Raw genomic sequence first — 14756 nt, 5'->3', positions numbered from 1 at the left:
ACCCATGACTCATGAATTAAAAACTAACTTTTACTAACTTTTTTAACTTTTCTAACTTTCTTATGAAGGAAACTTTATACTAGTTGAATGTGCATTAAATATTTTGTTGAAAATAGGTAATTTTAACACTTTGGCATCAATAATAACAGAACCCAAGAAGCACTCAGTGAAAAAAACACAAACACCAGTAATGTTTAACATAATTTATATTTATTTTCTTTTGAACAAAATGTTAATAAATGTATTTGTTTTACGTCCAAAAAAGATCATGACTCGTGGGACGCATTTTATAAATAATTTCATCCAAGTCTTTTGTAGAAAAAAAAGAAAGTAAATTAGCAAACTAAAGCATCTCTAGTATGACAATATGACAACTTTATCATAGTTTTTTCTCTATATTTGAACCCTTTTCTCAATTCAAGCTTCATTTTTTTTGTATATTTTTCTTAAGACCTCTTTATATCATCTTTTTAACATCCAACTTAGTCCTACTCATCAACTCACACCACTGCTTTAGACAACAGAAAAATGCGGCAAAAATCTCAAAAAACAGACAAAAACTAAGGAGGCAAACAGAAAACACAGTGAGATTCCAACAGTGGGGAGGTGGGAGGGGTGGGTTGGGCCTGGGGAAGAAGGGGATGGGGGGGGACATTTTGGGATCCCACATCCTCAGGACATATTTACAACTAAAAGGACAAGGGGTGGGTTTACGGAGGGTTATGGTGGTATTTGTGGTGAGTGGTGGAAAGTGGGTGGGCTAATTGAGGTGTGTGGGTGGGGGGGTCATCTGCATAGATCCACAGGAGTCAGATCATGAACAGCTAGAGACTGAAGGGATGGAGCACAAAGTGTGGGCCTATTAAGTCCGCTGCTGTCTTTCAGGGAATGTGGTAGTCGTCAACACGGTCTGTCAAGGAAAACAAACGAACGAAACAACACATCACACTAGAATATCGAGCAAATAAGGAGATCAGCGAGTCAAACTGGGGGCTAAAGTCTATGAAATGCGTCTTTAAAATGCAGAGGCAGGTGAAGACTTGACTTCCATGTGACAACCCACTCTGGTTTGTGTGAGAAGCAAAATCGATGTGAGGCGAGGTAAGGTCAAGCTGTAATGGGGAAGGGAGGAGGCACTGATACCACATTTTCCCAAACATACTGCTATATTAGGAACATTTCCATTCATTAGCTTTACTTTTTGGTATTAGTTGCTCATGATTACAGATTGTAGGATTGTACGAATCTTTTTTCATTTCATACTCTAGCTATAAAGGAAATTTAAATTCTTCTTAATTCCTGTGTCTTTCCTGTGTCTTTGTGTCAATATGCACTTCACTAGCAGCAGCCATGCAAAAAAATAAAAACGGAACAAAATCGGATGGATCAGCCCTTTACAACTCCACACACTCCTTGCAGGCTGATACTAATACAGCCCTTTTCTAGTCTGTAAAGACAGCGTTTGATCAGCTCGTCTGAGGGTGATTTAAGAGTTGACAGATTGATTGGTTGATTGCGTGGTTCTTGATCACTAAGAACACCTGCAGTTTTTTTCCCCCTTACATTACTACACTGTCCATGTCTGCCTCACTGGGCTTGCACAGCAGAGAGGCACTCAGAGATCTGGGGCCTCGTTTATCAAACCCAAGCTTAGAACACGATTGTAATACAATCTCTAACACAAAGAAGAAAACTGATATTTGACCAACAGTGTTTAATGGAAACTTCATGCAATGACTAATGCTAAACCTCACCTGTTCTATGTCACTACTGTTTGTGCACATGAAAGTTCTTTTACAGTACATAAGAAAATAACAAACATAGTAAACCAGCAGCTCCTGAACTTCATATCAGGCTTCAGCGCTGATTACTAAGTACTGTATGATTCCAAGTTTAATGGCAGAAATGATTTCAATGTTTCTAAATAAGATCAGAAAACCATAGATAGGCTATTATCTGTCAAAGAGGCTTAAACAATACAGCTGGGTTGAGGTTTGTGTTTCTGGTTGCTTTTATGTGTGTTACCTGTGAATACACAGGGGGTTTAGATGGTATCCCCGGTCAGGAGTGCTTCTAAATGGATGCTCGTTCTCATGCGGAAGAAAGAATTGAAAAATCCAATTCTGTGTGTAGAAATAAGAGAATGCGTGGTTGATAAACAAGGCCCTGGTGTTTTTGTGTCATGCAACCGCCCTCTAGTGTCCCTGGGTTGTCCCTGCAATCTCACGTACGACAAACCAAAATGCTCACTGTGGCATTAAGACGAGTTATGGGGCTGCCACATGATTACGCTACAGTCTGAGGTAAACGGAACACTTTAGATACCAGAGGACACCACTTCCTGCTGACGGGCTCCCGCGACAGCCACTAACCATAAGCTGACCCATCGCTAACTTTGCTACTTCATCGTTCTGAACTTGCTCAGCAGCCCAATGAGTCAGAAGAAGAGAGCATGAACCAGACTCAGAGCACTTAAGGTCCTAAAACGTGTAGGCAAGTACCATCATACAGGGTTGAGGAGTGATCTAGTGGGACAAAATACAAGTTAAACATTACAATATACCCACATGAGTGATGGATGAGCTGGTCCTGGCAGGCCCTCACACAACATCACATACAAGGTAGTAAAATGATGTTTCCAAGATAATAATGTGTAGTAAGTGAATCACAGCTGATATGTTAAAAACATTCTGGCACCTGAACAGAACAATGCAGCAAAAACTAAATGTAATGATGAGAGAGTGCACACTTCATCAACTTCTTTTTTTCGCTCTGACATGCCATCCATACACACACTAAAAACAGGGGGAAGAGGGCAAAGGAGTGGATGAAGGTGGGAGGAAGGGAGAGGAGGACGATATGCTAGAAAACATTTGGATGGAATAGAAACAATGAGCAGGTTTCAAGTGGCAAGAGGTCAGTTCTTTAGGGGGGGGGTGGTTCTTAAACATCTCGGTTCACTCGATGTCCAATCCCAGCACCCTTAGCTCCAGTTAAAACCCTCCCACTTCCTGTGGTTGATGGTTCATCGGCGGCAGATTGTAGAGGCATTTCCAGCATGTCTCACCAGTTGTGTCCCTGGCAGCCATGACATTGTAAAAGCCATAATCCTCTGGGCACGGTTTACAAGCTCCAGCCTTGATTCAACCCCAAGGTTCACTCCTCATTAGAAGCACTCTCCTCTGGCGAGAAAATGTCCGCCACGCCCACCAACGTAGAATTATGGGAGGCTGAAATGATGATGACAGTGTGTAGGAGGACGAGGGCCAGCAGACAGATCTTCAGTCGCCCACTGCACAGTCTCGGGGTGGCGGCAGAGGTGACCGAGGCCCCCTCGGGCTGGCACAAAGAAGCAGTCCTTTTTAGTGTCCCGCCTGAAAGGTTGTCCGTTTTAGAGTCCCATCGGACGTCGCAGCACTCCGCCTCATTGTCTGATGGGTGATCTCCCAAGAGCCCTGAGAAACAGATGACATAGGGTGACTTTTTTCCTCTTGTATGGTTGAATACTGTTTTTATTACCAGGGTTAAGGTATTTTAGTTTTCAGACAGCTGGGACTAATAAAACTATTTATTGAATAAAGCTGCTAATAATAAACAGTCTTCATATTCTGCATTTTTAATTATCTTTAAAGTAATTTTTATTTTATTTTGTGTTGTCAGACTTTTGGATGATGGGACGTCACAACAGACTATTGATTATATAAAGCCATTTGGACAACAGAATAATAAATATATCATATTTCAATCAAAGTGACTTTAGTTGATTGTTTTACTTTTACTAAAAAGCTTATATTAGATCCTAATTAATAACAATTTCACTTCATAAAACTTGTAACAGAAAATGAGTGTATTTGGATGAAGCCTGTAACACAGTTCTAGTTTAGTTAAAAAAACCTTATCTGTTAATGACAACAATCTAATCAGCATGGAAAAGCTTAATTGCAACACAGCAATGGTTACTGTATCTCATCAACGCTGACCCTCCTTTTTGGACCTCATCGTGCAGCATTAATCATGCTGTGGAGGAGCAGACACAGTGACCTTCAGCTGAACTCAAATTTAAAGTCCACAAACCACACAGAGGGAGATGCATCACTGCATCGATTGATGACACTGGAAGTCTGAACTTGCTAGTGTGTAAGAAGAGCCATCACCAGACTTGCGTGGATGGGGAAGACTAAACTGCTAAGGCGAGCTCAAAAAACTCTTAGAATTGAGATAAAATGGAGAAATATACAGACTAGGTCTCGTCTCGCTGAAAGTGTTTTCTTTAGTCCAACCTTTTGACCTCACAAAGAACACAATCTTCATCCCAAAACCACAACCTAGATGATGATGTTGCAGGAATACAAGAACCATATTGATAGGCCATTGAAAGTCTTAATAAAAATAAAACCTGATTTATTTGATACTAGACATAATGTAAAAATGTGAAGATTTGCAGGCTAGTTTAAGGGTTGTAGTAAACAAAGCTAATTTCTCACTGATGATTTCTGACAATTTCTAAATGGAGTTTTGGATTGTTTACACACAATATGGACACTAGAGACAAAAATATCCTTGGAAAGTGTAGGTAACACCAAACTAAAAATATGCGTATTGTGGCTGTGATGGTTGAGATTTTGCTGGGTTATGAATCCAGGAAAGTGTTATTTTTGTTAGATGAATTCCAGAATATGGGAGGTCTTCAAAAGGGGTTTTTAACTGAAGTGCCTCCATGAACTGTGTGTCAGTCAGTAATGTGGTTCTATGATGGGAGCAGAGACCTGAGCAGAGGTCTCATCATCCTGAAAAAGGGAAAACATCTGTGTGGGCCTTTAAGCTGACGCCTATCTTGTCCAGATAACATGTGCTGGCAGACAGCCAGCCTCTAGTCCTCTGAGCCAGAGTCCTCAGTGATTATTATGGCATAAACTGCAGTAAATATTGAGAGACAGGCCAAATTTAATTAATCAATGTTGTGTTAAAACGTCTTTGTGTGAGCTCAGCTGTGCTTTAACCCACCACTAGATGTCGTAAGAAAGCCTTCACAAAAACCTCTGTGCTGTCCTAGAGGAATACCATGCAGTCAATATGGAGACACAAATTCTGGATGAATCACTACTGTGCACTCCTTTATTAAACGCCATTCACTAAAATTAATTTAATTAAGCTGGCTTCTCTGAAGAGAATGCGAGGCCACACAAACACCTGCAAACATGCAGCGTACGCATGTCTGCTGATGCCGCTGATGTAAACAGGAAGTCATACTGGCCAATGAGTCAATATGGACCTGTGCATATGAAGCTGGGGCTGCCACCGTGGATCAGGTCGTCGTTGTCGGGTAGGATGAACGGACAGCTCTGCTGGACCTCCAGGCAGTACTGGTGGCACGGTACCTTCTTCTGACAGGACTGCTGCGTGGTGGGGAAATACTGAGCACACAGCCAGGGCTTATAGGCCATCTGAGGAGGAAGAAGAAATAGAGGAAGAAGAAGAAGAGAAAATGACATAAATGCTGGACAAAGGATAAGAGTTTGCTGCAACAGGCGGGACATGTTATAATAACCTTTACAATAATAAGCACTTAAAAATAGGCTAGGGTAAAATTCACAAATAGTATTATTATTGAGGGATCTGCCAATTAATCTGAATCTTTTAGTTGATTAACGTTTTCAGCTCCACACAATACATCTATGGAGTAGATTCATTTTTCAATTTAGTTTGGTATGTTTGATCAGGTGATGGCATTGCTATTCAAAGCTAAGTGGCACCAAATAACCTCTTCGAATTCAAGTTTCCGTCCTCCTACAACTTTAATGTGCTGCTTGACTGAGAAGCAGCCTGTAACACAAAATGCACAAACTTATGTGCATAAGAAGACAGATGGTGACATGTAATAGCCAAAGCCTCAGGCTGGGAAGCTTAGCAAAACTAAATGAACCAAGGGCAAACCACAGTCTGGATTCATCCTCATTTTTAGCTATTTCCTCATGTGCTTTTTACTGGGATTAACACTAGAGAAGGGAAATTACAGCAAAGAGCACAGACAATCCATCCTACAGAGGCTGTAATCAGATTTGTTTAGAAACCTCTCCTGCTTCCAAATTCTGTAACCTGGTAGGATGAAAAGGTCCTCAAAACATCAATTCAAGTTCTGGGGCAATGGGCTGCATAAGCTCAATATAGTTCATACAAAGGCCCAAAAGAAAATCACAAGAACAATTTTACTTTTAGATCAAAAAAGAGGGAATAACCTCTTCACCCTTGAAGATATAATACATTTAGTGTAGGTAATGGTTTGCACTAATTCTTAACATCAATACAGATACTAATATAGTATTTGTGATTCAAAGAAATGTTGTATTGGTATTATTTAATATTATGATCACATTCATATCTATGGGCAATTTGTGTTTGTTGATTTGTTTTTGTTTCGGAGGAAACCAAAGAGGCAGGCAGAGGGAGAAGCTGCAAACTCCACTAAGAGAAGTCACAGCTGATTCATACCGGAGTTCGTCTAGTTCTGAGTGCTAACCACTACAGCATCATGTCACCTCCAGAGCAACAAAAAACACAAACAAAACAATAACATATGTAACATAGAGTTTGTGAGGCTGGTACCCAGTAACACTGGGTGTTACTGTCAGCATGCTACTTTATAAAGGTCAAAATTCTAACATGATTAGTGCACCACTGCTGCCACCCACAAAGTGTGGCTAAATGGACACATGCTCACCAAAACCACTATCTAGGCATAGCATATAGTTTGCTTTCATTGGATAAGTATTGCTATGTACAGCTGAAGCTGAATGGAATGATCTCAATTACTTAAAAGTATTTTATCATTTAGTTGTGTGATTTCAGTCTGGACCACCAGTGCTACCCCCAGTGCTTTAAATATTGAAAAGATAGTCAGCTATGAGTTATTCAATGTGATGTATGACTTTATCATTTACTGCTACTCTTGTTTCTAACAGGAAAGACATACGTGCAAGTATACATGCAAGTGTTGTACTGGAATTTCTATCTTTCTGTGTTCTGGCCATTAACTAATTGGGCAAATGTGCAGCTATTACTGTAATTGATAAAAGGTGTTAAAAGAGTCATTTGCTGATGTGACACTTTCACGACATAGAGGTACAACAGGCAAGTCATGAATCAGAGCTCAAACAAACCATTAGTGGCAATCAGGTAATTACCAAGTGGGCGAATAATAAAATGTTCAGTAGAGTTTTACACATACAAAGGCAAGATCTTGCAAGAATATGTTAAGATTTACAGGTGTACCTCACATCATTCTGTTCTCAGTTACTGGACAGTGCTATAAAGGCTTTTGTGGCTACAGAGGGAGCCATGTGATGCTGTATAAAGAGCCTTAATCGATATCACTTGAGTCGGCTGGAGCTGAAGATTTTGAAAATAATTTTGAAAATAAACAAGTATGTGAAAAATGCTGTTTGGTAGATTAGTAATGAAGTGAGATAACCACACAACTCTGACTCCTCATCTCTATGAAAGGCTACAAGCTTTAGCCGCTAGCTGAACGTTGAACTGACCTGTGATACGTATTTTAATTTTTCTTATTTTTTATTTGGGATTTATAAATCGATGGAGCACTCAATGTTGAGTATTTCTTTATGATTTAAATGTACATATCTTAACAAGCAACAATTAAATAAAAAAATATTCCTAGTTGGTATTTAGTAAAATATAGTACCGGGCAAGAGGCTGAACCCCTAACAGCCCATTCCCATCCCCAGCTGTGCAGTGCTGGTCCAAGCCCAGTAGAAATTGGGGAGGACTGCGTCAGGAAGGGCATCCGATGTAAAAACTGTGCCAAATCAAGATGCGGACAATGATCCGTTGTGGCGACCCTGATCTCACGGTATAAACGAAAGGACAAAAAAAAAAAAAAAAAAAAAAAAAACTTAACATCTCATCTCAGCTGACCAACACTCACTGGGAGAAACTAAGTTTGGGTTCAGTGTCTTGCTCAAGAACACTTTGACATGTGACGGAGGAGCCGGGGATTGAAACAACGACGCAGGGGTTGGTGGACGACTGCAGGAGTTCATTGATGCAGATGTATTAATATTTGTGACATTATCTTTTTCCAACTGAGCCACATCCACTTTAAGGTGTGAAAATTAAGGAGAAAAACAAAAGTGAAAATAGAGTATAAATATAAGGATTTCTGTTTTGACATAGAACCAACTTAACTTTTCCTTGAAGTTTTATTATTGCATTTTTCCATTATTGCTTACACGTAGCATGTTAGCAAACCAGCCACCTACAGAAACATCATCACAAGTACAAAAACCGAGGGGCCAAGATACTGGTAGAGAATACCCTGAACAGACCCTTAAGTTCCCCCTTTGCCATTTAACCACAGATGAACATGTATTGCCTGAAGGTGGGATTTTTAGTCATTGTGGTTTTAAAGTGTCATGGATGTTTAGTTAAATTACACCCAGCATCTCCATAAGCCTAAAAAACTACATCTTCTGCCCTTCCTCCAAACTCCCCTGCAATTTTAAATGCAGAAACACATAGGGGTCTGATTTATTTCCTGTGTAGACCGACATACGCAGATAACAAAATAACAAACACTGTACGGGCAATTATAATAATTCTAATAATCTAATTACAGGGATGGTGAGGAGAATGATAATGATCAGAACAGTGTGGGCCTGGACGCTTTCTAAATCAAATACATTCCGCACATGTTTGACTACATGTGGCAGGCATGAAATACATACGTTATAGAGACATTTAAAATTGTTATCCAGGTTATACTCATCATAATAAACATGTTCATTCAAACCTTAGTGACTACACCTCTTTGTATGTTTGAGGGTAATTTGGATGAACCACACTGACAGTTTAATTCCCATGATACTCTGCTTTTGGCAGCAGTGTTCTCGAGGTCTACTGCTGAAAACAGAGAGCAGAAACTGGCTTAAGGCCAGGATAAAAAAATCACTGCAATCATTGATTACATGTGCATTTCAGGGGTTTGGGGTGTTAAATCCATGACTGAAGATTTTCAGCATGGCGGCTTCCTGTCTGCACAAATGGCTGCTCCTTAATTCGCTGTGATTTAGCATAAATTCTTGCCAGCGGTGAGATAATCCATCTAGGGATGCCGCGGCTATCAAAAGAGAACCAAAACAATACGATCGCAGTCAGACAGGAAATCTGGGTCCTCCTGAAGATGTATGCTGGCAGTTGCCAAGGTAACAGCTTTTTCTGCTTTTCATTAGAGCTCATTGGGTACTGCCCCATTCTCTGTTGGTTTTCTGTTTGCGAGCACATGCTTAAGCGTGCTTCCAGGTCTCTTACTGTGTGTGTGTGTGTGTGTGTGTGTGTATGTGTGCTCAGCATGAAAAGGGAAGCGTATAAGGGCAAATTGAGTTAGTCAGGAAGCAGGCCTGGAGTCTGATTTGATCAGTCTAATGTGTGATCAGTGTGAATGGGAACCTGGCACTCAAAAAGCCTCTGTCGCCATGCAGCTTAGTCTGCTTCAAACAATGTACTGAAGCCCAGAGACAGACAGTAAAGACACCAAGCTGGCGGGCGCTTCCACTGGGGCTTTATGCCTGTTGCTCAATTCAGTCCCAGCCTCACCGTTCGCACAGAGACTTTCACCCCCCCTTAGGTGTTACATCTGTCAACACTTGAAATCTTGAATTTAAAATTAAAAAGAAGGCAAATTCAAGTCAATAGATCCTGATATTTTGGACAATTTTATTCATGTAAAGATGTGAAAAATGACAGTACGCCATCTTCTACCAAGTCTTACATGCAAATCTTTTGAAGCTTAAAAAACTGTTGCTGTGGCAGATTGTTGAAGTGTCAGCAGTACTGGCATCAGAATTTTACCACAGTGATTAATATTATATACGTAGACAAGCGTAGAACAAGTCATGGACTGCATCATATTTTCTGTAACTCGTATTCCTCTTACTCAGGGACCAGCTTCCACACCTGCCAGAACATACAGTTCTCAGATGACTGTAAGTTGGTACTTACAGTATTAAACTTTCCACTTTCTTTTATATGACATCTTTTAGTTTGGAAACAGCTTCAGTAAACTTTTCTCCCGAGTTCAACATGATCAAGAGCCTTAAACACAGGCAAAGAAATATATCAATACAGCAAATACTCTTTTGAAGATTGTTTTTTGCAAATATTAGTGGCAGTGGCAACATGTAAGCTACAAGCCTCTGAGTGGGTGTTTCTCATGGCAGCACTCGACTGAGCTCTGAGGGCTGGGTTGGTACTGTGGGAGAGTGTCAACCACTGTTCTACGTTTGTTGCAGAAGGACAAAACTTCAATCAAAATCCCACTGATATTTGTAACAATATTATTACCTAGGTTTAGGTATGTCATGTGGCTTCATAGATTTAAAAAGGGATCGTAGAGCTGTGTTGTGGTCCATGGGAGCTTTAGTTTTTCCCCTTTCTGAACAGGCAATTTAACAATATTGGTAACAACAGCTCCAGTTCATACTGGATGCTCCTCTTATTTATTTACCTGCACTCATAGTCAGCTCATTAGCAGCCATCACTACCTCTAACGTATAGTAGAGCCCCATCACTGAGGGGACTAAACACTGTACATACCAACATCTAACAACAACAGTTTGCAGAACATTTTAATCACCAGCACTGCTATCATCAGCCAGAACCAAAAATCCTAAGCTATTTTGGTGCTAAATGTAGCATAAATTAGCAACCACAGAGACAGAAATGTCATGTTTGTGATGTAATGAAATGACCCCTGTTTAATGAGCCTATGATTTTCTCTCTGCTTGACTCTGCTTGACTTCGACAGCTCAGCTCACATGGATATGACACACCACCCCACCTCCCCTGTGAATTTTGTGTTGTAAAGCCATGTCAGTTTTGGCCATTTCACCAGCATCCAGCAGTTCACAGGCAGCGGCCGTCGGAGGCTGACAGCTCCTGTAAATCTGACATGCAAAACAGCTCTTTCACCATTCTGCGTCGCCCGGGCACAGGGCTTCCCTCCATTCACATGCCTGTCATCTGACACAGGGAGGGCTGTGGGAGCGCTTGTCTGTAGGCAAGACGAAACACCAAGCAGAGGAGACATATTAAGTGTTCATATTCATTCATTGGCAAAATATATACATAGTGCACCGGTAAATTTAGTACAAAATTTTCCTTAACCATAACCATGTGAGATTGTTTTTTTTACTATATTTATGCTGCTTATGGGTTTTGACACACACTTGAAACTCAACAAAAGCGAGAGAAAAAAAAAAAAGACTGATCCGCAATAGCTCTACAACTGGAATTCAAACAACAGCACTAAATAACAAGCAGAACACAGTTTTGTGTTTTTCATTCGATCTAAAATGACTTGATTGATTTCTAAAATAAATTTGCCTTTATCTTGTACTTTCGGAAAGTAAAAGGGAAGTATTATGAAAATATGTACTTGTCCACAAACTATTTATTTTATTAGGTATAATACCTTATAAGACAGTGGCCAAAATGGCCAAATACTATATTTACTTGGGATATTGAATAATTTCTTTAAAACTAATACAGAAAAATAAGGCAAAATGGAAGCCAATGTTTAAGGTAAATGGAAGAACTTGTAGAGCAAATTAAGCTAATGGAGGAAATTATAACATCCAAGGCAGTGTTGCCTGTTTTTAGCCAAGGCATCAAGATGAATGTACTACACAAATGGAAATCGCTAAATTATTGAAAGTTAAGAGGTACGTGTTTACAAGTTCATATGAGTGCATGTACAGTGTATGGAGTTGTATTTAGGTATATTAATGTAATTGGTATGTGTTTATCTGCTTTATGGCCAAACTTTTATTTCAACATTGTTGTTTTTTAAGCATTTGGGGGCGGCTGTCGCTCAGTTGGTAAAGGCAGTCGTCCATGGACCACAGGGTGAGTGGTTCAATCCCTGGCCCCGGCTATATGTTGAAGTGTCCCTGGGCAAGACACTGAACCCCTAACAGTCCATCCCCTCCATCCCAGCAGTGCAATGCCAGTCCAAACCCAGTAGAAACTGGGGAGGGTTGTCTCAGAAAGGGCATCCAGCGTAAAAACTGTGCCAAATCAACATGCAGATAATAAGCTAACCAGCCATTTCACAGCTGGTTTTTAACCTGTTTCCAGCCACCTCGTTCTCCTGTTGTCTGGTAAGTTACAGGGCTGAGCGATATGGGAAAAACCCTCTCATGATAATTGTATATATCAGTTACTATCAATTTGCCATTGTTGTTCACTTAAAGATTTTAAAAACCTTTCTGAGGCAAAGACATTTGTTACTGTTTGTTACCTATTCTCCTTTTCAAAGTATTTTGGTGGTGTTCATGTTTGGCACAAATTCAGTGTATTCAGGCTTCTGACACAACTTGCAAAATCATGGATGTTTGATTCACACCTGATTTGTTGACAAACCATTTTCAAATGACAGAGGAAGCTGTCATTTTTTACAGCATTACCTCTTCCTCAAACTCTTCCAAGGTGTGAGCTTGGCTTTCCACCACACTTGTTCTATTTGTAGCTTCATTTGAGATATCCACAATAATGGCATGTATGCAAACACGTGGCCATGCAGCTATACAGCTAATATTACCATGTGAAAAAGTTTTTTTAAGGTGACGATATGCTTGATGATATACTGTATGATAATGGATAAGATATGGCACAGCACTAGTAAGGCTTACACAGTAAACATGCCCATCTATGTGTAATTCATTCTGTTGTAGAGGGTTGTCATTACATGGCATTTCATTCATTAAGACACACCGCTGCATTTTCTTACAGCAAAGGCTGGAATCCAGGAGTTTGAATACAGAGCATTATTGTCTTTTTGCACAATATAATGTATCAGCAATATTGTGACATCATTTAAATACAGCAATGTAGAAAAGAGAAGTCATAAAACCATTAAATGAGACAAAAAATAAATTTCCAATCCCGGAACTGTCCATCAAGTACAAAAATAAAGGTACTCATGGTCCCGGGTATTTAAAAACTCTATACTGTGTTAAAGTATCAAAACTGTCTTTTTCTCTGTAGGAAAGTGTTGTCACACACACACACACACACACGATGGCTAATAAGTGGAATGACAGAGATGGCTATAAAAAGCACATGAGTCAGCTGCAGAGTGAGATCCCAGTTAAAAGCTGAGTGACACAGATCATTACCACTCACACAAATCACGGTTGCGGCACGGTTTTATTTGATGAGAGATATTTTTTACCAAGGTAATCTACTGAGTGTGCAAAATATTTGAGCTAGATTTCTGATACTGAAAACCCTTCAGATTAGGACATTTTTGAAGTGGAATTCAAACAGGGTCACTTGGTCTATATGGACATGCTAAGTGGACCCAAGACTGAATTTATACCCTACACACACAACATGCAGCACATAAAAAATGGCATCAATCCTGACAGAATTCTGTTGACAAAACTTTGATGCCTTCACAATACAAATCTCAGCACCTGCCTCAGGTCACTGATGCAACCCTCGGATAAATCAGCAGGACAGGGATGCAAACGTGTGTCTGTCTCCCTGCACCGGTGTCCACACTTAATAAGTCCCATTCTCTGATGATGTAACCTTTCCAGGCGCTGTATGTGTGCTTCTGGAAAATGACCCTCTGAGGCAGACCATTGTCATCAAATTAGATGGTTAGCCATTTCAGTACAACCTTTGTTTATATGTTCACCACCATCATCTTCAACCAATAAATGCTCTTCTCAAAAAAAAAAAAAAAAAAACAGAATCAAAGGAGGGTTGGACTCAATGGCTATTGGCTCTTAACCCGGACTGTGCTTAAAAGCGATTAGTAGGGTGGAGAACTCCTCATTTAACCAAATAAAAAGCAAACGTTCATTTTGATTCATTTATTTTCTAGATAAAGGACATTTGCGGTTTTCTTAGCAGCATATACAAAAGCCCCAATGCAACATAAACATGTGGTGATTCACTAATCTATTTCAAATTTGAGTGTAATCAGAGACTTGTACTACCTGCATGTGCATTAAATATTTTATTTATGAATACATTTTCTTTTTACTCTTTTTCACATTTCAAATCAAGGGGATGCAAATTGTTGAACCCAACTGCATGTAAATGTTCATAATGTACACAGACATGCACAGACACTAACAAGATGTTTATAACCATGTCAGTTTCCCAGAAACACAAGGAACAACAGGGAAAAACCATCAACTGAGGCCGTGATTAGCGATCCATCAATCGTATTGACAGGCTTCCAGAAACCTGAACATTTTAACCGGAGATGTCCTACAGAGCACAGAGCATCTGGTGCTCGGAGGTCTAACTGACATGATCCAGGAAATTATTTTTGGCCTGGGTCCATTGTCCGTGGTACAGTAGGTGGATCCAGTCCTCCATCTGCCAGCGACTGGATCCACCTTATCAACTCATGAGAACAAAGACAACATCCAATTCCCTGAACCATGTTTTGTAGATCAGTTCTGAGAAAACATGACCATGAATGTGTATGGCAGGTTTGTCTGGTTTAGCATGCAGATGCAACACTTAACATTTACAGAGCATGGAAATCTAAATATAGCTTGCAAAGATTCTGCCTGCTGAAGGAAACAAACCCCTCTCCTACTACACCGGAGGTTGATTCCCAGGTTTGGTTTCATGTTGAGTAGATTAAGCTGCGCTCTGGTCACGGGATCGCTGTTGGCTTTGCGCCAGCTCTGCAGCTCTCTTCTCCAAAGGTTTAAAAA

General features: G+C 40.1%; 1 protein-coding gene across 2 annotated transcripts in view; it reads right to left on the bottom strand.

Moving 5' to 3' along the window:
• Window positions 1-235: 235 nt before the first annotated feature.
• nalf1a (NALCN channel auxiliary factor 1a) overlaps window positions 236-14756 on the bottom strand; it is a 32582-nt gene continuing 18061 nt past the window's right edge. The window contains exons 2-4 of one of the 2 annotated variants that reach the window (XM_067493723.1): window positions 10904-11065; window positions 5273-5444; window positions 236-3455 (exon numbers count right to left, since the gene is read on the bottom strand). In XM_067493723.1, the coding sequence (XP_067349824.1) occupies window positions 3157-3455; window positions 5273-5444; window positions 10904-11065 (633 nt within the window). In that variant the 3' untranslated portion in view covers window positions 236-3156. The remainder of the gene's footprint in view (window positions 3456-5272; window positions 5445-10903; window positions 11066-14756) is intronic. The other variant, XM_067493724.1, reaches the window with a different exon arrangement.

The sequence above is a fragment of the Channa argus genome, chromosome 23 (assembly GCF_033026475.1).
Source record: "Channa argus isolate prfri chromosome 23, Channa argus male v1.0, whole genome shotgun sequence".
Taxonomy (NCBI): domain Eukaryota; kingdom Metazoa; phylum Chordata; class Actinopteri; order Anabantiformes; family Channidae; genus Channa; species Channa argus.
Note: the sequence above shows the minus strand (reverse complement) of the source record. Positions and strands in the feature narration are given on the sequence as shown.